Source organism: Pelodiscus sinensis, chromosome 21, assembly GCF_049634645.1.
Source record: "Pelodiscus sinensis isolate JC-2024 chromosome 21, ASM4963464v1, whole genome shotgun sequence".
NCBI classification, from domain to species: Eukaryota; Metazoa; Chordata; order Testudines; family Trionychidae; genus Pelodiscus; species Pelodiscus sinensis.
The window spans coordinates 18931613-18959168 of NC_134731.1; the positions used below are offsets into that span (position 1 = coordinate 18931613).

Genomic DNA, 27556 nt, shown 5'->3' on the forward strand with positions numbered 1-27556 from the left:
TCAAGAGGTCATCAAGTCCAGGCCCCTGCCCAAGGCAGGACCAATCCTGATAGACGCCTACCTAACATGCTCTTAAATGTCACCAGTGATAGTGATAGAGATTCCACAACCTATTCCGCAATTTATTCCAGTGTTTAACCACCGTGGCAGTTAGGGAGTTTTTCCTAATGTCTTAAACTGCAGCAAGGGAGGTTTAGGTTGGACCATTGCTTTTTCTCCTATCAGAGGTCAAGCAGAACAATTTTTCTCTCACCTCCTTATAACACCCCTATAGGTACTTGAAATATGCTATGATGGCTCCTCTCAGTCTTCTCTTTTCTAAACTAAACAAGCCCAATTCTTTCAGTCTTCCATCACAGGTCATGTTTTCTGGACAATTAATCATTTTTGTTGCTCTTCTCTGAACCTTCTCCAATGTCTCCAAATCTTTCTTGAAATGTGTTACCCAGAACTGGACACAATTCTCTATCTGAGGCCTAATCAGCACAGAGTAGAGCTGAATGACTTCTCGTGTCTTCCTCACAATACCCGTCAATGAATCCCAGAATCATGTTTGCTTTTTTTTGCAAAAGCGTCACACTGTTGACTCATATTTAGCTTGTGGTCCACTCTGGCCCCTGGATCCCTTTCTGCAGTACTGCTTCCTAGACAGTTGTTTCCCATTCTGTATGTGTGAAACTGAATGTTCCTTCTTAAGTAGAGTACTTTGCATTAAACTTCATCCTATTTAACTCAGACCATTTCTCCAGTTTGTCCAGATAATTTTGAATTATGACCCTATCCTCCAAAATACTTACAACCCCTGCCAGCTTGATAATAATATAAGAACTAGGGGTCACCAAATGAAATAGGTAGCAGGTTTAAAACAAACACACACAAGTTTTTCTTCAAGCAGCTCACAGTTGTCAACCTGTGGTGCCCTGACATACTCAGTGGTGCTTTGTTTCTGAAATGTACATGAGCCCTCCTCCGGCTATTGTACATTTTAAAAACAAAGTGCTGGAAGTGAGGGGCCAGTGGGAGACTGTTTGAGTCCCCAGCTTGCCCCAGGCTCTCTGCAGCACTTCCATTTTTGAAATGTAGCAAGAGCCTGCTCACACTCCATTTCAAAGTCAGATGCACCGCCAGATCCCCACTGCATCCCCCTGCCATTTCTCCCCCCAGCACTTGATCCTGCTCCCCCCACTTGCTGCCTCTCTCTGACAAAAACAGTGGGGGGAATAGTGACTAGTCACTTACATCCCTAGTTCTTATATCATCTGCAAACTTAGTAAGTGTGCTCTCTATGCCTATATCTAAATCATTGATGAAGATATTAAACAGAACTGGTCCCGAAACAGACCCCTGAAGAACCCCATTTGTTATGCCCATCTAGCATGACTGTGAACCAGCGAGTTATGCACCCACCTTATAATAGCACCATCTAGATTGTATTTCCCTAGTTTATTGATAAGAAGGTTATGCAAGATCATATCAAATGCTTTACTGAAGTCTAGGTATAACACGTCCACTGTTTTCCCCTTATCAAAGAAACTATCGGATTGGTTTGACATGAGTTGTTCTTTACAGATCATTGAATCATAAAATACTAGGACTGGAAAGGACCTCAAGAGGTCATCGAGTACAGTCCCCTGCCCTCATGGCAGGACCAAATACTGTCTAAACCATCCCTGACAGACATTTATCTAACCTACTCTTAAATATCTCCAAAGATGGAGATTCCACAACCTCCCTGGGCAATTTATTCCAGTGTTTGACTACCCTGACAGTTAGGAACTTTTACCTAATGTCCAACCTAAACCTCCCTTGCTGCAGTTTAAGCCCATTGCTTCTTGTTCTATCCCCAGAGGCCAAGATGAACAAGTTTTCTCCCTCCTCCTTATGACACACTTTTAGATATCTGAAAACTGCTATCATGTCCCCTCTCAATCTTCTCTTTTCTAAACTAAACAAACCTAATTCCTTCAGCCCTCCCTCATAGGTCATGTTCTCTAGACCTTTGATCATTCTTGTTGCTCTTCTCTGGATCCTCTCCAATTTCCCCACATCTTTCTTGAAATGCGGTGCCCAGAACTGAACACAATACTCAAATTGAGGCCTAACCAGCGCAGAGTAGAGCGGAAGAATGACTTCTTGTGTCTTGCTCACAACACACCTGTTAATGCATCCTAGAATCATGTTTGCTTTCTTTGCAACGGCATCACACTGCTGACTCATATTCAACTTGTGGTCCACTATAACCCCTAGATCCCTTTCTGCCGTACTCCTTCCCAGACAGTCGCTTCCCATTCTGTATGTATGAAACTGATTGTTCCTTCCTAAGTGGAGCACTTTGCATTTGTCTTTATTAAACTTCATCCTCTTTACCTCAGACCATTTCTCCAATTTGTCCAGGTCATTTTGAATTATGACCCTATCCTGCAGACTAGTCACAACCCCTCCCAGCTTGGTATCATCTGCAAACTTAATAAGCGTACTTTCTATACCAATACCTAAATCGTTGATGAAGATATTGAACAGAGCCGGTCCCAAAACAGACCCCTGCAGAACCCCACTTGTTATGCCTTTCCAGCAGGATTGTGAACCATTAATAACTACTGAGTACGGTTATCCAGCCAGTTATGCACCCACCTTATAGTAGCCCCATCTAAGTTGTATTTACCTAGTTTATTGATAAGAATATCATGCGAGACCGTATCAAATGCCTTACTAAAGTCTAGGTATACCACATCCACCGCTTCTCCCTTATCCACAAGACTCGTTATCCTATCAAAGAAAGCTATCAGATTGGTTTGACATGATTTGTTCTTTACAAATCCATGCTGGCTGTTCCCTATCATCTTGCCACTTTCCAAGTGTTTACAGACGATTTCCTTAATTACTTGCTCCATTATCTTCCCTGGCACAGAAGTTAAACTAACTGGTCTGTACTTTCCTAGGTTGTTCTTATTTCCCTTTTTATAGATGGGCACTATATTTGCCCTTTTCCAGTCCTCTGGAATCTCTCCCGTCTCCCATGATTTTCCAAAGATGATAGCTAGAGGCTCAGATACCTCCTCTATCAGCTCCTTGAGTATTCTAGGATGCATTTCATCAGGCCCTGGTGACTTGCAGGCATTTAACTTTTCTAGGTGATTTTTTACTTGTTCTTTTTTTTATTTTACCTTCTAAAACTACTCCCTTCCCACTAGCATTCACTATGTTAAGCGTTCCTTCAGAATTCTCGGTGAAGACCAAAACAAAGAAGTCATTGAGCATCTCTGCCATGTCCAAGTTTCCTGTTACTGTTTCTCCCTCCAAATCCATGTGGGCTGTTACCTATCACTTTATTATCTTCCAGATGTTTGCAGATGAATTCCTTAATTATTTGCTCCATTATCTTTTTTGGCACCGAAGTTAAGTTTTGTAACATTACTTATGAGATCAGCAATGTGAGCTCCATCCTAATGTAATATTAAGCAAAAAAGTCTTCAAGGTCAGATTTTTAAACATGTGCTCAAAAAGGTGTAACTACATACTCTAATGACCAGTAAAGCATCTAACTACCTACGTGCCTGCAAAACTGCCACAATTCTATATGCATTTCTAAAAGCATCTCTAAGTCTAATATTTAATCAAAGTGATATTACAAAACACAGGGTTGAGAGAAATTTTTCCCCAATGAAACAAAAAAAATGAGTTAAATAGTTAGGATAAATTAAGAACACTAACAGATGATCAATTAATTGCTCAGAGCTTTGGAATAACACTTAGGTTATGTCTACACTACAGTTATTTTGAAATAACTTATTTTGAAATAATAACTCCCGAAATAAATATTTCGCAATAGCACATTCACACTACAGGGAAGCCTCAAAATCAGTCTGAGGCAGGCTCCGTTAATGTGGACATGCTACATCAACTTAAGAGCCCCAGGAAGCACTGGGGAGTAGCTACTTTGAAATAACAGCAGTTGAGCATCCACACTAACCCTATTTCAAAATATCAATTTCAAAACAGGCGTTATTCCTCATAGAATGAGGGATTATTATTTTGCTATAGCAAGCCCGTTCTTTCGAAATAATGGGCTTGCTGTGTGGATGCTCACCTTGTTATTTCAAAATCAGGAGAGTTATTTTGAAACAACTCTGTAGTGTAGACATGCCCTGAGTGACATAAGACAGAGTAAATACCAAAGCCCAAATCAAAACAGAGTGATGTGCATTTACATTAGCTGGGAATCTGACCCCAGAAGTCCAATCCAACCAATCCTTAACTTAAGTAAAACTGAAAGAAAGCTACTTCAATGGGACTACTCATACAAGTGATTTGTAGGACTAAGCCCTCACTGTGATATGTGGTTATCACAGCAGAATATTCTGCAGTACAGGAACACATATTGCAGTGTTCCTTTCTCCCCCTTACCTGCCGTGGACTGAATGGCAGTCCTTCCTGAAGAAACACCACTGGAGACTGAGCTGAAGCATGGCTCAACTGTTCTTTCAGTTTTGCATGTGCTTCTTGTGTTGATGCAGGTTCCTGTACCATTTGTGAAGCAGTATTCTCTAGAGATTCAGTAGTGTGAATAGTATAAATAAATTCAGAAGACTGTGGCAGAGAACAGCCTATTGCTTGATCTGTTCCCACCATAAATGTTGTAATATCAGAATCTACAGGTGTAAGAGGCTCCAGCTGGCTGGCATGACTTGAGGAAGGTGCATCATTATTCCCAGGATTAACTATCAATTGTTGGCCTGCACTAGGCTGTGGGGTTGGACACTGGCTTTCCACAGGTTCCACCTTTACCATCTCCAGCTTGGGGGATGAATGCATCTCATCTACAATCTGAAAGACAGCCTCTAGGTTTACTTCTGTCTTCTTGTTTTCATCAGATGCATTGCATGGCCAGTTAGATGGCAAAAATTCAACTGGGTATGATGACTGCATTGGAGGATTCTGGGAAAACAATTTTTTTGTAATAAGAAAATTATTAATAAAATATCTGATATATTGAAAGTTTCTTAGATTCACAAATTCCAAGGCCAAAAGGTCAAACCAACCACAACGTGTCCCCAAAATAATTCCTAGAGCACATCTTTAGAATAACATCCAATCTTAATTTAAAAATTATCAGGAATGGAGAAACAACCATGACCGTTGGTAAGTTGTCCCTGTGCTTAATTACTTTTGCTGAGTAGATCTAGCTTCAGGTTCCAGACATTAGATCATCTGTATCTTTCTCAAGCTAAACCAAGAGCTGATTGTTCCCCATGTGGAAACATATAGACTAAATCAAGTCATTCCTTCACCTTCTCTTTGTTAAGATAAATAGATTGTGCTCCTTAAATATGTAATTATAAGAAGACTATAATAAGGCATGTTTTCTAATCTTTTAATCATTCGTTGGTGTGTACAAAAATGTATAGTGTTTGCTTGAACACAGCTACCAAACAAGCTAGGTAGCTCTGAATAAGTGACCCTTCCGCTTCATTATTCACCATTTCCTGTGTCATCTGCAAATTCTATAGCTATCGATTTTATTTTTTCTGCCAAGTAATTAATAAAATGGTAAATTGCATAGGGCCAAAAACTGATCCCTATACAATCTCACTAAAAACAAACTTGTTCAAGGATGATTCCCCGTTTACAGTTACATATTGAGATCTACTAGTTAGCCAGCCTTAAATCCATTTAATGTGTGCTTTGTTAATTTTGCATCTTTCTTGTCATGCAATACCAAGCAAAATGTCTTACAGGAGTAAGTCTATTACATCAACACTAGTTCTTAGTAATGTTCCAAGTCCATCAATTACTTCCACTTAAATACCTGCCTTACACTTCTCAGGTCCACTTTCACCCATTATATATCTCCACCTGGAGGGAAGACTGGACAGGATCTCATTTTTGTTAATGAAGGGAGAGGGCTGCAATGCTCTCTCGCTCATTTTTTTTTAAGTGAAGCAAAAGAAATGTAAGCAATAATCAGATAATTTGAGAAGAAAATTATTGTCACCAATGGGGAGAGAAAATATTGTGACATTGTGTATCCACAAAAAGGATGTGGATGCATTGGAGAGGGTCCCGCGGAGGGCAACAAAAGTGATGAGGAGGCTGGAGCACATGACCTGTGAGGAGAGACTGAGGGATCTGGGTTTGTTTAGTCTGCAGAAGCGAAGAGTGAGGGGGGATTTGAGAGCAGCCTTCAGCTTCCTGAAGGGAGGTTCCAAAGAGGATGGAGAGAGGCTGTTCTCAGGAGTGACAGATGGCAGAACAAGGAGCAATGGTCTCAAGTTGTGGTGGGAGAGGTCCAAGTTGGATATTAGGAAAAGCTATTTCACTAGGAGGGTGGTGAAGCACTGGAATGGGTTACCTAGGGAAGTAGTAGAGTCTTCATCCCTAGAGGTGTTTAAGTCTCAGCTTGACAAAGCCCTGGCCGGGTTGATTTAATTGGGATTGGTCCTGCCTAGGGCAGGGGGCTGGACTTGATGACCTTCTGAGGTCTCTTCCCGCTCTATGGTTCTACGATTCTATGACATTACAGAATGAAGACCATAATTGTAATATTCAATATTCCTGCCACATCCCAGTATCTGGGATTACTAATCCTCTCTCCAATACTGGCCTATTCTACATCTTTTATTACATTAAATAGAAATGTTGTTTGCCTCCAAATAAATTGCAAGATCATTAATAGGAATGTAATAGGGATTTATTTTAGAAGTGTTTGCAGTAGTAATGTAATCCAAGGGCAGGAGCCAGCAACCTTCAGCATGCAGCCAATTAGGGTAATCTGCTGGTGGCCTGCAAGACGTTTTATTTAGGCTGACCATCGACAGGCATGGCCTCCCACAGTTCCCAGTGGCCGCAGTTTGTTGTTCCCAGCCAAAGGAAGCTGCAGGAAGCAGTGTGGGCCACAGGGACATGCTAGCTGCTGCTTCCTACAGCTCCCATTGGGCTGGGAATGGTGAGAGACATGGCCACTTTAATTCTCATTTTGTGCATTCTCCCAATAGGGATCCATATTGCCTTCCAAGGACTTCTGAGATATTTTCTACTAACAGAATCTAATTTTTTAAAGCTATTTTTGGGTATCTTGGTTTACCACAAGTACAAGATATCATCCTTACTTAAAAAAAAAAAAAAAAAAAAAAAAACTTGCACCTACTCTTTTCCCACTTATCCTTGTCACCCTTTCCCCCTCCAGAAGCATAAAGGTCTGCTCTGAAAAATTGTAGAACCAAGACCTCAGCTTTTTTGAGTTCTTGTCGTCAGTGAACTCCAAGGTCTTCCTTAGGAAAAGATGCATCATAGCAGAGATGAAAGTAACTTAAACTGTCTTATATACACTGTCCTATTGCAAACTGGGTCCCTGCTAGCTCTTTAAGGCTGACTTTCGCTGCAGATCAGCCAACTCATTAAGCACCTGGGTGCACCTGCTTATTTTCACCTCTGATCATATGTACAACTTAGGCTTGACCAACAATGGACATGCTATGGTCCTCTTACCCTTTATCCAAGTAATCAGTATGGGAAGAAATACCTTCTTTCTTTTAAATTTTAGAATGGCTCAAAGATTTGGTCACCATAAATCTAGCCAGAGATGTCAGATATATTTTTCAAGCACCAATCATTGCTTTTGTCTTCTGCAAAGTTTTACAATCCTGTTTCAGCATCAGTGTGAAAATACAAAGAGCATAGGCTCTTATATTTTTGAAAAAGCAAAAACTTGTAACACATAAAATGAGAGAAATTTGATTCAGGAATTAAAAGAATAATATAGCCTCAAAAAACAGGGTGTTATCTTGCACAAGTGATACTCAGGACAGGAAAAATTGGATGAATAGTGTCAAACCTTGAGGATTGAAGGTATCACCAAAAGCTGTCTTCATTACACTCTTAGGGTATGTCTAGACTACACGGCTCTGTCGCCAGAGCCATGTAGATTAGTTTACTAGACATACTCAAATGAAGCAGCAATTTAAATAATTTAAATAATCGTGGGATGAGGTTTACCAGGGCAGTCAACAAATGCCTTTGATGTCGACTGCGGAGCGTCCAGACTAGCGCGCTGAGCCGACAAACAGCTGATCGGCTCAGCGCGGCAGCCATTTTAATTTAAAGGAAGTGGCGATTATTTAAATCGCCGCTTCATTTGGGTATGTTTAGTAAACTAATCTACATGGCTCTGGCGACACAGCCATGTAGTCGAGACATACCCTAAGTGTTTGGAAACAAGGGTACTTGAGCAAAGATAAGAGATATAAAATTTCACATATCATTATACACAAAGTGCAAATAGAACATTAGGATATTATTAAAAAGACCTTGGTTGTTATTTTAAAAACTTAACAGTGTGAGTATCGATTGATCAAATTAAAGATTTTCAATAGACCACTGAAGGACGACCTATGTCCAGTCTATGGATTACTATTCTGCCAGACTGAAAGTTTCTACTTTCTCTATAAGGTGTTAAGATTTTTTTCCCCTTAAAAGAAAAAAAAAACTTCTTATACAACCACCAATTTTTTTCCACTTATTTCCTTCTAAAGAAGGAAACAAAAACCAAGAACCTTTAAAACTATTTTTGCTTAAAAACCACATAACTCTATTTGCCATTAAGGCTAAGTCTACACTAGCATTTTCCAGTGCTGTAACTTTCTGGCTCAGAAGTATGGAACACACGGAAAGTTACAACACTGTAAACTGCCAGTGTATACCAAGTTACAGTGCTTAGAGCAGGGGTAGCCAACCAGTTAGAGACAAAAAGCCAAAATAGCTGTGGATAGAGTGAGAAGAACCATGTATTATATGTTTATTTTTATCTATCTATCGATCAATAGATAAATATAGTATAGAAAATAGTGATAAAAATAACATTACCGGACATTTAGGACAAAAACCAATAAAAAAGTGTCCAGTCACTTAAAAAATTCACAGCCAGTCCATAGACCTTCAGAGAACTTGAAAAAGAACAAACATCAAATTTTAAAAAAGCCTTTAAAAATACAGTAATATTCTCTCACTTAAAAAAAAAAAAAAAAAAAAAAAAAGCATTCCCACCATGTATTTTAAATTTAACACTACTGCCCTATTATGTCCTGTGAGTTTCTTAAAATTAAACTGATCTGAAAAGTAGATTAGCACAATCTGAAGTGCCTGTTTCACTCCAGCTTGTTGATCTCTGGTATGGTCTCATTTTTTTTTTATGAAGATTATGGCTTTTTTATAGTTCTAAAATTTCAGGACTGTCCCAGATTGCAAATATGAGAAGTTCAAAGACAATAAGGGAGAGACTCATATCTCAGAATAATTGCTTCAGCCTGGCATATTTTGAATTTTCTTTAAAGAACACAGTATAAACCAGGTACCTGCAGATTTCCCCTCCCGCACCGCCCCCGCCCCCCCGGAATTTAAATATGACATCTGTGCTGGCTGCCTTATTCTGCATCTATGAAGACTTCGAGTTTAAGGTGCTTCAGCTTCCTTCCACACCTCCCACTCTAACCCAGTCCCCCACCACTTCCCCAAAGCCAGGCACCCCCAGCCACCCACACTAAGCCAATCCTGCCCTTTTCTCCCCAAGAGCCAGGTACCTTCAGTCCCCCACTCTAACCCAATCGTCGTCCTCTCTCCCAGAGCAAGGCACTCCCAGCCCCTCGCTCTAACCCAGCGTTTCCCAAACTATGGGCCACAGCCCGGTACCGGACCACAGGAAAGAAATACCGAGCCACAGCGTGGCTGCTAGGAGGGGAGCAGGGTAGGGCAAGCTAGGAGGTGGTGTGGTGGGGGGGAAACTGGCCGCCGGGAAGCAAGGTTGGGGGCAGCAGGGCTGTCCGGCGGAGATCGGGGCAGGCGGGCAGCCGGCTAGTGGAAGCAGGGTTGGGGGCAGCGGGGCTATCTGGCGGAGATTGGGGTGGACTGGCAGGCGTCTGCCGGAAGTAGGGTTTGGGAAGCAGGACTGTCTGGTGGAGATCGGGGCAGGTGGGTGTCGGAAGCAGGGCTGGACAGATGGCAGGAGGGGCTGGCCAGGGGAGATCGGGAGGAGGAGGACTAGAGAACCAGGCTCCAGAAGCAGGGCTGGATAGGGGCAGCAGGCTGGCCAGGGCTGGGGTGGGGGGTAGGGGGGACTGGACGGGGGAGATCGGGAGGAGAAGGATGGGAGAACCAGCCGCCGGAAGCAGGGCTGGACGGGGGCAGCGGGGCTAACCAGGGGAGATCGGGAGGAGAAGCGGGAGGAACGAATCGGCCAGCAGGAAGCGGGACTTCCCTGGGCACGTGCAGACCCGGGTACACGAGTGAGTCCAGCCCCGGGGATTCCATTTTGCCCTCCCCCATACCCTCCCTTGAGTAGTTGTGAACTGCCTGCCTCGTAGACACACTCGCACAGCATGAGCACATCTACCAGCCAGGCAGTTCGCAGCTACGGACTGATCCACCTAATAGTAATAAAACTTACCTAATTAGAAAATACCGGACATTTTATATGTCCGGTATTTTCTCAATTTGTTTCCCGAGCAGAACCCTCAAATACTGGACCGGTACAAAACTGGACACCTGGCAAACCTGCCCTTCCTAACCCTCTCTCCTAGATAGATATCCTACTCCCAATCTGCTCCTGCTCCCGCCTCCTGGAGTGCCCATGCGGCGTCAGGTCCCTGAAGCCCTGGCCCAGGCTGGGCGGAGGATGCAGCCGGGTAAAACTGAAAATGTATTCATTTTTAATTCTTTTTTTATATGCGTTTATATTTTGGGCTGCAAAAAACAGTACTGAAAAAAAAAAAAGGGTTCCAACTAAAGTAAGAAGTTTGGGAAACCCTGGTCTAGCCAGCTTTCTATCTGAGGGTATGTCTATACTACCACCCTAGTTCGAACTAGGGTGTTAATGTAGGCAACCGAAGTTGCAAATGAAGCCCAGGATTTAAATATCCCAGGCTTCATTTGCATCTTGCCGGGCGCCGACATTTTTAAAGCCCCGGTAGTTCGGACTCCGGGCCCGCGGCTACACGCGGCACAGAGTAGGTAGTTCAGATTAGGCAACTTCGAATACCTACATTAGCCACCCTAGTTCGAACTAGGGTGGCAGTGTAGACATACCCTAAGTGTTCTGCCTCATGTAGAAGCAATAACTCGTGAGAGGGGTCCCTGCGAAGGGATGGGGAAGGAAAGTAGGGTGGGGGCGGGTTATGAACAGGATGCACTAGTCGGCTAGTTTGTTGCCAAATACAGAGGATGAGGTGGATTACTACCTCGGAAATTTTGGGGTTGTCAGACACTCGATCAGGGCTTCAAAACTATTTCCTGGATATTGATGGTTGTTGAGCGGAGGCTTGGTCAGAAGGCGGTGTCCATCTGTTTTTTCTCAGACGTTGTCTATTGTCATATTGATGTTAGTGTTGATTAAATGATGTGTGTCTGTATCTTTGTTGGAATTATCTATTTTGCTTTCTTCTTGTAAGAGGTACCTGAATGCTTAAAGTTCTGAGGGTAGCCCTTGAATCGTTCAAGGTATGCAGAGAGGTGTTCATGGACTCTGCAAAAAGCTTCATACCTTCAAATGGGAGGTCTTCTACAGTGGACTGAACTTCTCTGGGAAATCCCAAAAGTTGAAGCCAGGAGGCTCATTTCATTACCAAGGCTGCAGCGAGTGATCTAGCTGCTGTTTCCGCTGAGTCGAGCGTGGCCTGTAGGGCAGTACAGGATATTAATGTTTGCTTTACACTGATCTCTCTTATTGTCCGGCATTGAGTCAATAAAAGCTGTTAATTGGTCAAAGACTCTTCCAGTTCTTATTGTATGGAGTTATTTGAGTCACTTGTAGTTTTCCCAACTGGTCTGCAGCTTCTACCTCTAGAGAATCTGATACCGGCTGTGAAAAAGATATTCTGCCCCGTTGGAAGAGACGTAGTATTTTCTGTCTACACACTTAGAAGTGGGGGTGGCTGTAGCTGGTTTGAGCCATATATTTTTGGCAGGGTCCATGATTGCCTCATTCTTGGGGACAGCCAGCTTTGCATGAGAGGATGTTTGTAAAATGTTTGTAAGCTTGTGTTGTGTCTGTGGCATGTTTGAGAGAGAGCTCTCCAAGGTGTCAGTGACTATCTTAAAAGAGAAACAAAAACAGGACTATGTAGCACTTTAAACACTAACAAGATGGTTTATTAGGTGATGAGCTTTCGTGGGCCAGACCCATGAAAGCTCATCACCTAATAAACCATCTTGTTAGTGTTTAAAGTGCTACATAGTCCTGTTTTTTGTTTCAGCTAGACCAGACCTAACACGGCTACAGTTCTATTACTATCTTAAAGAGAAAGATAGTAAGACCTTAAAGAGGTCCTGAAACAACCTAAAGTCATCACCTTTAGTTGGTGGCAGGGACGTGGAGGAATTCTGTGTGGGTGGAGAAGGGGCAGGGATCGTTGTTCTTCACCCATATAGTCCACCTCCTGTTCCTCTGAGTCTGAGCTGTATTGTTCTATGGTATAGCTGTTAGATGCCTGTGACCTTAGTATTTGGCTCCTCTGCAGTGGTTGGACAGACTGTTGTTGCCTATAAGCTGCCTGGGGTCCCAATATGGCTAGTTAGGCATAAACTGGATTGGGAACCACTGTGGTAGCTGCCATTGTTCGCTGTGTTGTGCTCTTTGAGAGGTGCACCACTTTAATTGCGATGATTTGTAAAACATCTCCTCGTTGTCACTGAATGACAAAGCAAGAGAGTTGGCCTGTGTAATTGAAAGGTTGCACCGTGAGCTCCTCTGTAGCTGTAAATTGTGAAAGCGGCTGTGGAGCGGGTAGCGATGGGAGGCAGGAGGCTTGTGAAGTGCAGAGTGGTGTTGTTGGAAACTCCAGTTGTTTATTATGTGGAAGCGGTGCCGGGTACGCCTCCAGTGATTAGCTCACACTCGGTGCTTTCTGCAAGCAGTGTCTGTTTGGGGTAGAAGATGGTACCACAGCCGTTTGGCTTGGTGCCGCTGCTGAGGCTTTGCCTCTGGCAGTTTCTGTGAGGAATGCCGTGTGTGTTTAGGGTTCCAGCTTTTCTCCTTGCCAGTCCCCATTGTCTGTTGTTTATCACATCCTGTTTGTGGGGTTGCCGGTGCGGCATTTTTGTGGGGAACACACTTCCTCAATGGGGAGTTGGTCCCCAAGGAAGAATAGGACCCTTTCTTGTTTTTGTTTTCATGGTCCTCAAGGCTAGACCCTGTATCCGACTCTGTCCCAGGTGATATTTGTCTGGGAGGAGTGGACTGCTTTAAGTCAGACGCTGACCAAGCCTTTTTCTCCATTTGCAGCAGTTTAAGCTATAGCTCACTCCATCTCCTGGATCAGGCTGTGAGCTTTTGGCAGTGTGGGCAATGCTCTGCAACGTGGTGTTCGCCCCGATAAGGAACACACTCCATGTGCCTGTCAGAAATTGAAAAGGATAGCCTGCAGCTTGTACATCTTTTAAATCTGGGGCGAGCATGGCATAGCCTAAGGAGCTGGCACTGTGTGGGCTCAGATTGCGGCTTCTCATGCTTATCCAGAGATGCATTTTATGGGTTTTTTTGTTTTTTAAATATAGAAAGTAAAGGGTCAGAAGAATTAGGCTAAATCAATTAGGAGGGATTTCTGAGGTAAATTCTAGGTAGATGGAAAGGTATGATGCGGATGAAGGAAGACTGCTAATCAGCGACCGCAACGGATGGCATTAGGGAATGAATGGGGGGGGGCAGCTGTGCATGTGCAGCAGCCTCCTTAGAACACACACACAGGCTCTTTGCCTCTCGGCCAGGGGTACTACTGTCACAAATCTCCAACCTCGAGCTCGGCGGCGCTGAAACACCTAAGATGGGGCATCCACGGGGACACTCCTCGAAGAAGAACCAAACCATCACATGGGTCAGTGTCCTATTACATCCAAGGATCTTATGATCAGAGGATCCCCCATCTCCCAGGAGGTGCAGGTCAGGGGGGTAAAGAAGAGCAGCTCAGTGAAACATGCTTCTACTTCTACACTGCCACCTACAATGTGATTAATCAGTGTCTCTTTATACTATTTCTCCGATACACTAATCAGACCACAATTTGGCCCTAAGTTTGCTTAAGTTTCTCCAGGACCTCATAAAGCTCCCTGACTAGAGGATTAGAATTAATATATTTAAGGATTTGTGTGTTTAGCAAGAAGAACAACCAGAAAATCATGTCTGGAAAAGCCAATCCCTTTTCAGTTCACAGAGGCGTTTATTTTCTCAGTACAACTCACTTAACTAGTCTCTTATGAAAAAGTACAAGGTCCCCTTCCATTTTAAACCTTTTCATATCCAATAAACACAGGCTCTCCAATACTTCCCTCTTTATTGCAATTACATGGGGCATTTGTATTTTCATTAGGTTACTCTGTTACTAGAGAGAAAAAACCAGATTTATAAGTCAGATTTGATTTTGCTAACCACTAGATAAAGTTGCAGAAGTGCAAATTAAGAAACCTACTTGGTATGCAGACTAGAAAGATTTCACAGTGGTATGAGAAACTCATTGTCCAAGATAGTTAATCCCTGGTGGACTGCTAATACTCCAGATTTATCAACATTAATACTAAAATCTGAAAAACAGATTCACTAACAAAGACAAATAGAAACCTTGAAGAAGTTAGCAATGTTTTCTCTTACACTGTGATTGCCTCACCCAGAGCAAGTGGCTCCAGAGAATGGAACGCTTGACATCCATTCAGAGAGCTACAAAAACCACTTATATACAGCTGTCCTTACAGGTGTTTTTACATTTACATTAATTTTATGTCTCCTCTTTCAATTCTATAACCCCCTTTCCAGACGTTTATATTACAGGCAGTCCCCGGGTTACATGGATCCGACTTACATCAGATCCCTACTTACAAACGGGGTGAGGCAACACCGCACTAGCTGCTTCCCCCCAGCAGACCAGGGAGATGCGAAGCTAGCGCCCCCTCCCCCCCCCCGCCCCAGCAGACCAGGGAGGCCTTTCTCAGCAGACACCTCAGCCTGAGAATAAAGGACTGAGGGAAGTGAGGTGTGGGAGAATAAAACTGAACTCTGGAGAAATGTTTGGCTAGAGTTTCCCCTACAATATGTACCAGTTCCGACTTACATACAAATTCAACTTAAGAACAAACCTACAGTCCCTATCTTGTACGTAACCCGGGGACTGCCTGTACTGTATTCCATGGTCACACAGCTTCCTCTTATTTTAGCTTAGTGCACTCACCTGGAAATAGCTGCAATGTGTGTAGGTTGAGGCTGTAGGACTGCCACAACCACTAAGAGGATCTAGATGAGCAGTAGGTGAGCAACACTGTAACACAGCTGGAAAGAATCCAAACAGAAAAGTTATTAAATTTCTAGAACCACTGTTCAGTGCAGAATTCTATGTTCTATCCTCACATATATTTCAATATTGGCACTGCCAGCTCACTTCCAGAAATCTAGTATAACCTCTCTGATGGATTCAAAACATGTAGGATTCACTTCTATTATCTTAATAATAATGTCTATTGTATGTATTTAGGCTATCCAAAAATCTATTGCTTTGCGCCTGTGTCTGATGCGTGTCTCTTGAGAAGTCACTCATATGTGGGCAATTTTCTCAGTGAAGTAGCAGATAGTTCTTTGCAGCAGATGTTCTGCTTCTGCAGACAAATGGAAGCACTCTGGGTTAAAAAAGCATTCACAATTAAGAATTTGGAATGGTGTGATCTAGCAGCTGCTATGGCAGAAGAGAAGATTGGGTGTGGTTGCAATATGATTTTGTCTTTAGCAAATGTGGTGTAGGGAGGTTCAGCCATGAGCAATCCAATCCCACTCACTCTGCTGGCTGAAGTTATAGGTACTAGGAATGCAACTTTCATGGACGTGTGTAATAGGGAGCAAGTAGCTACGGGCTCAGTGGGTACATGGGTGAAGACTTTGAAGATATGGTTTAAATCTCATGTTGAGGTAGGCTATCTGATCGGAGGCTACACATCTTGAATGCCCTTTAGAAACTGTCTGTTGAGTGGATGTGCAAAGACAGAAGAACCATCAACATATACATGAAATGCGATTATGGCCAGCAGGTGGACTTTTAACGAGTTACGGGTGAGGCTCAATTGTTTCAGTTTGAGAGGTTAACTGATAAGCATACTAATAAGCCTCATGCTTTCCTGTTAACATCCCTACATATGTGACATAGGGGTAATAATACTCCTTATATCTAAGCAGAGTGAAAAAGTCATGTCTGGGGGATGGGTAATCACATGAGTACATATATTTGGTAAATGTCTCCTCATGGGATAAGCCAAAACCTCTTCTCCACACTTTCCATCCCGTTTTTCATGATAATTGAGAGAGTCTTCAAAGACAGTAAGTTTCATGTCAGCATTGTATCAGTACACAGAAAAGAAAATGGTTTGCATTCAGTTAGCAGTATCTCAGGGAACCAAAATCATAAAGCTAGGAAAATACTCAGTCTCTCTCAAGGTAAAAGGCAAGAGAGAAAATCTCATGCATAAAGTGGTAGTGTGATGACAGCCTTCCCGTGGCACTACTGTTAAATGTTTCTTGGACTTGTGCTACTAGCACTATCCAACTGACATAATGAATGTCATCGACTAGTCACCGAATGATGAACACTCATCCTCCCGGTTCATTCAATGCTATAAATGACCCATCTCAGAGCCAAAGATTTAAGATCAGCCCTTCATTCAGTGTCTACCAGCTCAACATCGAAGGTCTATCACGCAGTAAACACAACTATTTCGCCAGATCTCTAAAAGAACATCATATTGACAAGGTGCTTCTCCAGGAAACCCACTGCGAAGACAACTTTCGTCTGAAGATCACCTGTTACAACCTCATAGCAAGCACTGGTGCGGCTAAACATGACACCACCACCTATGTCAGAAGTGGCATTAAGAACGCAACCACCAAAGGAATATAAAGAAACAAGAGAAGCGGCGTTTGCAGCCATCCAGATTGGAGCACTCACTATCGCAAATGTATACAAGTCACCTAATTCAGAATGGCCAAACCCAGCACTTCCTAATCTGACCCATCCAGCTCTCTTCAGTGGTGACTTCAACAGCCACCATATTGATTGGGGTTACCATACCAGCAACAGGGCAGCCAAACAGCTGACAAATTGGGCATCAGCAGATGATGTAGAGCTGGTCTTCAATTCCAAACAGCCAGCAACATTCCTCTCTGCACGTTGGAACACAACGTATAACCCACAGCTGTCCTTTGTCACCAAAGATCATCAAGGACTGTGCTTGGGCCATTCCCACATAGCCAGCATCACCCTACAGTTCACTGAATTGGCCTGGAAATCCCTGTCATTGAAGCACTTCCAAGACCACGATGGAACTTCCGCAAGGCTAACTGGGAAGGTTTTAGAAAGGCAGTCGAAGATTGCATCCGTTGGATAGAGCCATCTCCCAAAAACTATCAGCGTTTTATGGGACTTATCAAGAAAGTGGCGAAAAAAATATTCTGCATGGTTTTCACAAAGAGTACACACCTTGCTGGTCATCCATTACAGAACTACTACTAAAGCAATACAAAAAGACTGGCGCTGTTGAGCAAGCCACAGCGCTCTTAAAACAGATGGACGAAAACAGTAGAGGGCTGAACTTCACACACTCCAGCAGAAAAGCGTGGGCCCTGCTTCATCATCTGGGAGCAGCTGTGCCACCAAAGCTACGACCGCTTGCGGTAACTGCCAACCAAATTGCTTCCCATTTCCTTAGAACATCAAAGACATCACCAGACAAAGACAATAGATCGAAAGGGAGTACACCCAGAATGTCCAGCAATGCCCAGAATCCAGCGTTTTCTCTGCTCCATACGCAGAAGAAGAAATTAAAATAGCATTAGCGGCTACAAAGAACAAGAAAGCTGCTGGCGCAGATGGAATATTCCCTGAGTTTCTGAAGAACTTAGGAACGAAGGGGAGGAACTGGCTAGCTGCACTCTTCATGTCTATCCACCAAAACAAGCTGCCTCCCTACGGACTGGAAAAAAAAGCAAAGGTGATGACAATTCTTGAGAATGGAAAACCACCAGATATTGCCTCAAGCTACAGAACAATAGCACTCCTTTCCGCTACCAGCAAAGTGATGGAGTAAGAAGTGTTGGCTCGTTTGTCTGCCACCATAGAGACTGGGTTATTAAAAGATCATGATAGCAGTTTTCAGGTATTTAAAAGGGTGTCACAAGGAGGAGTGAGAAAAATTGTTCTCCTTGGTCTCTGAGGATAGGACAAGAAGCAATGGACTTAAACTGCAGTAAGGGAGGTTTAGCTTAGACATTAGAAAAAACTTCCTGTCAGGGTGGTGAGACACTGGAATAAGTTGCCCAGGGAGGCTGTGGAATTTCCATCTCTGGAGATATTTAAGAGCAGGTTAGATAGACATCTATCAGGAATGGTCTAGACAGTACTGGGTCCAGCCATGAGGGCAGAAGACTGGACTCAATGACCTCTCGAGGACCCTTCCAGCTCTAGAGTTCTATGATTCTATGATCAGACTGGTTTTAGGCCAGGCAGAAGTACGTGCGACCAGGTGCTGGCCCTCACAACCACAAATGAAGCTGGCAACCAGGAAAAATGAAGACTGGCATAACTCTTGCCGATTTGTCAGCTGCATATGACACAGTGTGGCACAAGGGACTACTATGCATACTATCGAGGTTGATTCAGTTCTGGCGGACACTTCGGCTATTGACACCAATACTTGGCGACCACCAGTTTCATGTACACCACAATAACAGCATTAGTAGATCCAGAACACCGAATAACCGTCTCCCTCAGGGCTCCGTACTGGCACCATCATTATTTAACATCTATCTTAGTGACATCCCAAAAACTGGGTCTGCAATGTTTATCTATGCAGATGATATCGTACTGGCTACACAATCCCAATCTTTCAAAACTGTCAGCCAGACTAACATGCAAGCAATCGATCATATCCAACTACCTGCAGATGTGGTGGCTCAAACCAAAACTGGACAAAACTATGGTCACAGTTTTTCATTTAGACAACCATAATGGCACCACAAAACTTGATGTTGCTTTATGTGGGAAAAAATTTCTTACAAGCCTCATCCCAAATACCTAGGCATAACACTTGACCGTATGCTCTCCTCGTGACCCTAACTGGAACAAACAAAAGAGAAACTAAAGCCAAGGATCAGCCTTCTAAGAAAACTCACTGCAACCAGTTGGGGAGTTGGAGCACGCACCTTGAGGACCTCAGCAATAGCCCTGGCGTATTCTGTTGCTGAATATTGCTCTCCTGGGTGGTCAGAAAGCGTCTACACAAAGCTAGTCGACACTCAACTGAATAGCACCATGCAAGTGAGAACAGGAACTTTAACGCCCACTGCCATAGAATGGTTACCACCACTGGCAAACATCACCCCACCAAGCATTAGTCAATGGGAGCAGGAATGCAGACAATATCAACATATCAGCTGCAACAGCCAATCTCTTCCCAGCCAGAAATACTTTGACCAGTCACCAACATCGCATCTAAAATTCTGTAAGCCTCCCTGGCAGCAAGCAAAGAAACTCACGACCAATGTCAAAGAACTATGGTGAGCTGAATGGCAGCAAGTAGACATCCCAAACAAACATCTTGTGTCAGAGACCACTACTGAGCAGAAAGGCTTAAATCTTCCCCAGAGACTGTGGTATGTCCTAAACCAGCTTAGGACTGGTCAGAGCAGGTGCAGTTATCTACTGCGTAAGTGGAATTTGTTGCCATCTTCACTTTGTGATTGTGGCAATCCGCAAATTATTCGTCAATAGTTGCGGAATGCCCAACAAGAAAATTCACTGGCTCAGTGGAGGATAACCATAATCTAACCAGCGACGCTGTTCACTGGCTGGAGAGCTTGGACAAAGAAATACAGCGTTGAACACGACATTCAAAAGAAGAAGATGCATAAAGTAGTTTCATATGCCAAGATGTTCCCCTATTTTAATGTGAACCTTGCCATTACCTATTTATAATCTGCAAGATTTAAAAATGCAATGATAAGTGGTAATGCCACCACCTGTTCCCCTACAGAAAGTGATGAAAGTTCTGTCTTCACTTGTCCCACTATAGAATCATAGAACTAGAAGGAATCTCTAGAGCAGTTGTCCCCAACCTTTTGTGGCTGCCGGGCGCCTAGGGGAAGGGCCGCTCACGTGCCGCACTTCTGGGGGTGGGGCCACACATGTGCCATGCGCCCGGGGGTGGGGGCCACTCACACGCCCTGAGCCCAGGGCCGGCACCACGCATGTACCGCGCGCCTGGGGAAGGGGCCACGCACACGCCCTGAGCCGGCAACGCACATGTGCCGCGTACCCGGGGCAGGGGCTGCCCATGCGCCCGGGGCCAGCACCACGCATGTGCCGCATGCCGGGGGCTGGCCAGCTCAGATGTTTCAGCGGGCGCACATAAATGCCCCGGCAGGAGCCATGGTGTCCGCGGGCACCGCGTTGGGGACCACTGCTCTAGAGGTCATCAAGTCCAGTCCCCTGCACTCATGACAGGACCAAACACCATGACCACCCCAAAAGGTGTTTGTCTAGCCTGCTCTTAAAAATCTCAAATGATGAAGATTCCACAATCTCCCTAGGCAACTTATTCCAGTGCTGAACAACCCTGACAATTGGAAAGCTTTTCCTAATCTCCAACCTAAATCTCTCTGGCTGCAACTTAAGCCCATTGCTTCTTTGTTGTAACAACCTTTTAGATTAATATCTTGCAAGGCAAAGGACAATTAAGCCCCACCCCCTTTGAAGGTTGGGTGCAATGATTCTGTAATCATCAGCTCTCCGACACTCATGTTTATAATTCCATCTTGGAAGAAGAGTGGCAGCAGTTACTTCATGCTATCTCTGAAACAGGAAGAGATTCCATCAATGCTGCTTATTGTTAGGGGGTAGTAATAGTTTGAGACTCATAATGCAGAGACTTGCTACTTCTCTAGCCTTTTACTGTGTTTGCTATGAGGTCTTGCTTCTTGTCTGCATTACAAATTAAGTTGTGTAAGGTTCTTTTGTAATCTCTTTAGGTACCATTTAATCTTTTCTGTGACAGACAGGATTGCATTTTAGAAAACAGTAAATGTGTTGACCCCGACCTAATTTTCAATATATGATCTGACCTAAGCTTATATCATTTATAATCTGGGTTCAGATACCTATAGAAAAAAGTTAAGATGCTTAAAAAAAATCACTAATGAATAATCATTATAGCTATAAGGAGTACATAAAATGAAGGACTGTCTTAAAATAGGTTTAGAAACACACTTAATGCATTTAACATAAGGCTCGAATAGTTAGCATGAGTAGTCGACACAAGAGTCATAAGATTTAGCAGTATGTATTGTGTTATAAACATAAGCCATAATAACAATACTTTGAACTTAAAATAGCATTTTATGTACTTTCTGCATGCACTTGAAACGATATTGACATTTTGAAACCACTGTTAAATGCAATGATGCAAATTGGCCACACAAGAGGCAAGCACCCTAAAACTAGAATACCAAATGTGTCAGAGTACTGACATTTAATCAAATATGGTCCCTGATGTATGCAGGTGTAAGGGAAAGGTGTATTCCCAATTTAGGTGGGGAGGCTGGACTGTGGAAAGCCCAGGGAAGACTGGCTCCTTCCTTTCCTCCTCACAGACATAGGACAGAGATGAATGGGATTTCTCTGGGGCACGTTTTATGAAATGATATCTCCTTTGCTCTTCTGCAGGGGCAGCTAAACCTTCTTGAATCCAATTCTGGGGCCCCCATTATAGAAAGGATGTGGACGCATTGGAGAAAGTCCAGCAGAGGGCAACAAAAATGATTAGGGAGCTGGAGCACATGACTTAGGAGGAGAGGCTGAAGGATTTGGGCTTATTTAATCAAAAGAAGAGAAGAGTGAGGGGGGGATTTGATAGCTTTCAACTCCCTGAAGATGGGTTCCAAAGAGGATGGAGAGAGGCTGTTCTCAGTGGTGGCAAATGACAGAATGAGAAGCAATGGTCTCAAATTGCAGTGGGAGATGTCTAGGTTGGATATTAGGAAACGCTATTTCACTAGGAGGGTGGTGAAGCACTGGAATGCGTTACCTAGGGAGGTGATCCAATCTCAATCCCTAGAGGCTTGACAAAGCCCTGACTGGGATGATTTAGTTGGGAATGGTCCTGCTTTTAGCAAGGGGTTGGACTTGAATTCCTGTGGACTCTTCCAACCCTATGATTCTATGACTGAATAGACAGCCCCTTCACCTTGCTTTCTCCCCCCTTTATCTCCCTCCCTGCTACTCTGCACAAATGTGACTGGGAGGAGAGTGTCACTCCAAAACCAGGACACGCGATTAACTGTGGATATTCTGGGACGATATGAAAGATAGGAAAAGGAACAAGCCCAGGAATATGGGGAAGGAGCGAGAGGGGGAAGAGAGAGAGAGAGAGAGAGCAAGAGCAAAGAAAGAACTGAGAAGCAGGAGCCATGAGTTGGAGCAGAGGGAGCATGTCTACACTGCAGGACAAAAGTCGAATTAAGATACATAAAAGAGTTACTCACCCTGTGCAGTAACGTCTGTTCTTCGAGATGTGTCCCCCCGTGGGTGCTCCACTTGAGGTGCTGGGCTCGTCCCGGCGCCACAAACTGGAGGAATTTTCATTAGCAGTAGCCCCCCTACCGGACTGCGCATGCGTGACCTGCCCCTTTGCGCCTTTCATCTGAGCGCGGTCCAGTCTTGTCAGTTTCCTCCCAACCGGAAGCATCTGAAAGATATAAATAGAAGCTCCGAAGCAGGGAGGAGGGTGGGACGTGGAGCACCCATGGGGGGACACATCTCGAAGAACAGACGTTACTGCATAGGGTGAGTAACTCTCTTTTCTTCATCGAGTAGTGTACCCGAGGGTGCTCCACTCGAGGTGAGTACACAGCAGTGGTCCAACGTTACATGAGTGTTTCGGACCTATCGCCCTCGTGCTGTAGACAAGACAGCCTGAGCTACTCTTGAATCAGAGGTAAGTATGTTCACGAGGGCATAGTGTCTAGCAAATGTAAGGGTAGATGACCAGGTTGCCGCACAGAATATGTCCTGCAACAGTACTCTGTGAAGATAGGCAATGGATGTCACTATGCCCCGGGTGGAATGATCACAAAGACCGCTCAGAAGAGATTTGTTGCGCAAGGCATAACATTGTGTGATGCAAGCGACGACCAAGCGGGAAATACGCTGCGCAGAAAGTTGCTTGCCCTTGGAGTACTCGGCTGTAGAAAGGAAAAGCCGCTGAGACTTCCTAAAGACTCGAGTTCTGTCAAGGTAAAAGGCCAGTGCTCGCCTGACATCTAGAGTGTGTAGACGTGCATCTTCCAATGAGGAGTGAGGCTTTGGGTGGAAAGTCGGCAGGGTTATGGGCTCATTTATGTGGAAAGCAGAGTTGACTTTTGGCAAAAATGCTGGTTGGACACGCAGTACTGCCGCATGACTGAAGAATTGCGTGTATGGCGGATCAGTGGAAAGAGCTGCTAATTCACTTACTCGACGCGCTGACGTAATGGCAAGTAGGAACACCGTTTTCATTGTGAGCATTTGTAGATCACACAAAATTGCCATCAGATGCACTCTTAGGGAAGAAATAGCCATTCCCGTTGTCTTTACATGCATCACATAATCTAGGATCTGTTGTATAGACAGCGAATGAGGGTCCAGATCTTTTGCCGAGCACCATGAATGGAAACGACGCCATTTATGGAGATAGGATTTGCGCGTCGAATGCCACCTACTGTTAATCAACACGCGCCTCACTTCTTGAGAAAAGGAGAGTTCGGAAGCTTGGAGCCAGTTAGGAGCCATGCTGTGAGGTGCATGCGGTCGATGGCTGGGTGAAGAATTATGCTGTGTTGCTGAGATAGCAAATTGAACAGTTCCGGTAGTTGTCGTGGATTGGCAACTGACATTTTCGACAGCTGTGTTAGCCAGATCTCTCTGGGCCAGAAAGGTGCTATCAGAATTACTATTGCGCCGTCCAGTGCTATCTTTTCCAGAACTCTTGGAATGAGTAGAAGAGGAGGAAAGGCGTATAGCAATTGCTGATGATCCCAGTCCAGGAGGAAGGAATCTCCCAGAGAGCCTGTACCGATGCCCGCTCGTGAGCAATACTGAGGACATTTCCTGTTGTGTCAAGTGGCGAACAAATCCACCTTGGGGAAGCCCCATAGCAGGAAGAGGTCGAGGAGCACCTCGGGGTGTAACTCCCACTCATGTTGTGAGAGGAAATGCCTGCTCAGAGTATCAGCGATCACATTGTCCTTGCCAGGAAGGTATGCTGCGGTTATGGTGATACCTTGTTGAATAGCCCAATTCCACAGGTGCACAGCCTCTGCACAAAGAGCGGGAACGTGACCCCCCCCATTTGTTGATGTAATACACCGTGCATATGTTGTTGGTGAGAATCTGTATGTAGTGTCCTCAGATGATGGGTAGAAAGTGTTTGCAAGCATTGAAGACTGCTCTCGGCTCAAGAAAATTTATATGCTGTAGCGATTCCTAGGGCATCCAGAGACCCTGCGCCCAGTGCTCCTGAAGGTGAGTGCCCCAGCCGAGCAGAGAGGCATCTGTAGTGATAGTTTGTGGGCATGAAAGGGGACCCATTACCATATTGTTGGGGCTGTCCCACCATGCCAAGGAAGACTGGACCTGACTGGCCAGAGAAACCACCCTGTTCATACTGTGCACCCGGGGCGTGTACGCGGTGAACAGCCAGTGCTGAAGACTGCGCATATGGAGCCTGGCATGCGGAACCACATACGTGGTGGCTGCCATGTGTCCCAATAGCTGTAGACAGGTAAGTATTCGGGACTTGGGAGAAACTGATACTGACTGCACCAGGTCCTGTATGAGTTGAAACCTCTTTACCGGCAAGTATGCCCTCGCGGTCAGGGAGTCGAGTCTTGCTCCGATAAACTCCAGGTCGCGAGTAGGTGTCAGGATGGACTTCTCGAGATTGATTATGAGTCCGAGGGCTGTAAACAGAGTGGTAGTTGTGGACACTGCCCTCGTGGCCTCATCAAGCGTGGAAGCCTTTAGCAGGCAATCGTCCAGGTACGGAAAAATTGTAATATCGAGGCGTCGTACGTAGGCCGCCACTACCGCAAGGGTCTTGGAGAAAACCCGTGGGGCCGACAGTCCGAAAGGTAGCACACGATACTGATAGTGGTCAGACCCCACTATGAACCGAAGGAATCTTCTGTGAGCTGGGTGTATCGTTATATGGAAGTAAGCGTCCTGAAGATCGAGGGACGCGAACCAATCCCCTTTGTCAAGAGCAGGAATGATCGAAGATAATGTGACCATCTTGAATTTTTGCCTTTTCAGATGACGGTTGAGCTGACGTAGGTCCAGGATAGATCTCCAACCCCCTGATTTTTTCTGGGTGAGGAAGTAGCGAGAATAGAATCCTTTCCCCAAAAAGCATGTTGGCACCCTTTCCACTGCCCCTAATGTGAGAAGGCGCGACACCTCTTGATGGAGAAGAGTCTCGTGAGAGGGGTCCCTGAAAAGGGACGGGGAAGGGGGGGGAGAGAGGGGGAAGAGAGGTGAAGGGAATGACATATCCTGAAGTGATTACGTCGTAAACCCACCGGTCGGTGGATATGAGAGCCCAATGATGCTGATAAGGCCTGAGACGATGATGGAATACGCCTTCTGTGATGCCTAGAGTCTCTGTCAACGGGGTGGTCCGAAGTCCCTCGATCAACACATCAAACCTGCTGCCGGCCCTGCTGCTGGACAGACGGCTTGTTAGGTTGTTGGCGACACTTTTGGGGACGTTGTTGTGGCCTCTGTTGATCGTATGACCTGGTCCAAGGCGTCGCATACAAGAATGGTCTTTGCCTGTTGTAGGGTATGTATTTCCTACGTTTGTAGGGAGGCGTGTACATCACTAGTGTCCTCAAAGTTGTACGTGTATCCTTGCCCGAGTGGAAGACCTGATCAGTTGACTGGGCAAATAGTGACCTGCGATCAAAGGGCAAATCTTCCACTTTGGCCTGCAACTCCTTCGGGACAGCGGCCTGGTGTAGCCAAAATGCCCGACGCATGACTATGGCCGAAGCTGTGGATCTAGCAGCTGCATCAGCCATGTCGAGGGCGATCTGTAAGGCTGTTCGGGTGACCGTATAGACCTCTTGTATCACCGCCTTGAGAATCTGACGTTTGGAATCCGGCAAGTGCTCAAATAGAGGGACCAGTTTCGAATAGTTATCGAAATCATGATTTGCTAGTTGTGCCACAAAGTTACACATCCTCAGAGCAGAAGTGGAGGAGGAATATACTTTCCTGCCCAAGATATCCAGTCGTTTAGCCTCCTTGTCGTTTGAGACGTTCTTATTCTCTGCTGTGCAGCGTCCACAACAAGGGAGTTAGGCTGAGGATGTGTAAACAGAAACTCCATATCCTTCTGAGTTATGAAGTATTTCTTGTCCGACCGCTTATTAGTTGGTAGCGATGTGGCCGGAGTCTGCCAGATGTCGTTGGCAACCTCCAGTATAGCGTCATCAAAGGGAAAAGCGAGCTTCAACTTCTGGGAAGGTTGTAAATTCTTCAGCAGCTGATGCTGTTTCTGTTGCACATCCGCGGTCTGGATGTCCTGGGATTGCGCAACCCTTTTGAAGAGTTCCTGGAACTGCTTGTGGTCCTCCGTAGGAGACAAGTCCGCAGGGATAACTGCGTCATCCGGCGAGGAACGCTGCACCAGGGAATCAGGGCTCTGTTGTCTCTGAAGAGGAGTGTGGTCCTGCTTATCCTCCTGATAGTGTGAATCCAAATCCCCAGCCGAGGATGGTGGGGCAACATAAGGGGTAGACTTGTCCGGACCATGTGGAGATTCAGGCCGAGAAGATTGCAGTGACCACGATCGCAAATACCTTCTGCGGTGAGATGAATGAGAAGAGCACTCGTGATAACATCAGTCATCCCACCGGCTGTGGCAGGGAGAACAACTGTATCTTCTCACCATGTCACATCGACGAGGACACTCTATACATCTTGGAGACCTTGGTGAGGGGGATCTCCTATAGTAGCGTGAAGGAGACCGCGAGTAATGGTCCCAATAGTATCGACGTGGCGGTGAACAATGAAGTGACCTATAGTAGTGTTCCTTGGGAGCCGTGTAACGGTGAACGTGACGACGGCAATCAGCATGGGACGAGGTAGGTGAATCAGGTCCAGGGGAGAAGGTGACACAGTGTTAGTGATAGTGTCCGGACCCTTGCAGATTTTTGCTGCGCTTTAGTTGGCACCAAGAAATTGAAGGCAGGCGGAGGAGGCGCTTGTGGCAGAACAGCAGGCAGCAAAGGAGCCTCTGCCACTTGATCGTCGGCAGAGTAAAGGCTCGGTGCCGCTGAATCAGCCGGGGATGATGTGAAAGCCGGGGGCTGGACTGGCCGAGACTCCTGCTGCGGTACTGCATCTGATGCTTCTCTTGCCGGCTCGCAATGGCTGTTGAAGCCGTTGCTGGCACCAACTCCACCCGCAAACCCTTTGTGGGTGCCGGAGCGGAGTTCTTATGGCGGGCTGCA

General features: G+C 45.0%; 1 protein-coding gene across 1 annotated transcript in view; it reads right to left on the minus strand.

Annotated features, from left to right (window-relative positions):
* Positions 1–27556, minus strand: part of HSF5 (heat shock transcription factor 5) — a 59748-nt gene that overhangs the window by 21949 nt on the left and 10243 nt on the right. Inside the window, exons 3-4 of the mRNA XM_075905056.1 lie at positions 15201–15298; positions 4405–4935 (exon numbers count right to left, since the gene is read on the minus strand). Of these exons, the coding sequence (XP_075761171.1) occupies positions 4405–4935; positions 15201–15298 (629 nt within the window). The remainder of the gene's footprint in view (positions 1–4404; positions 4936–15200; positions 15299–27556) is intronic.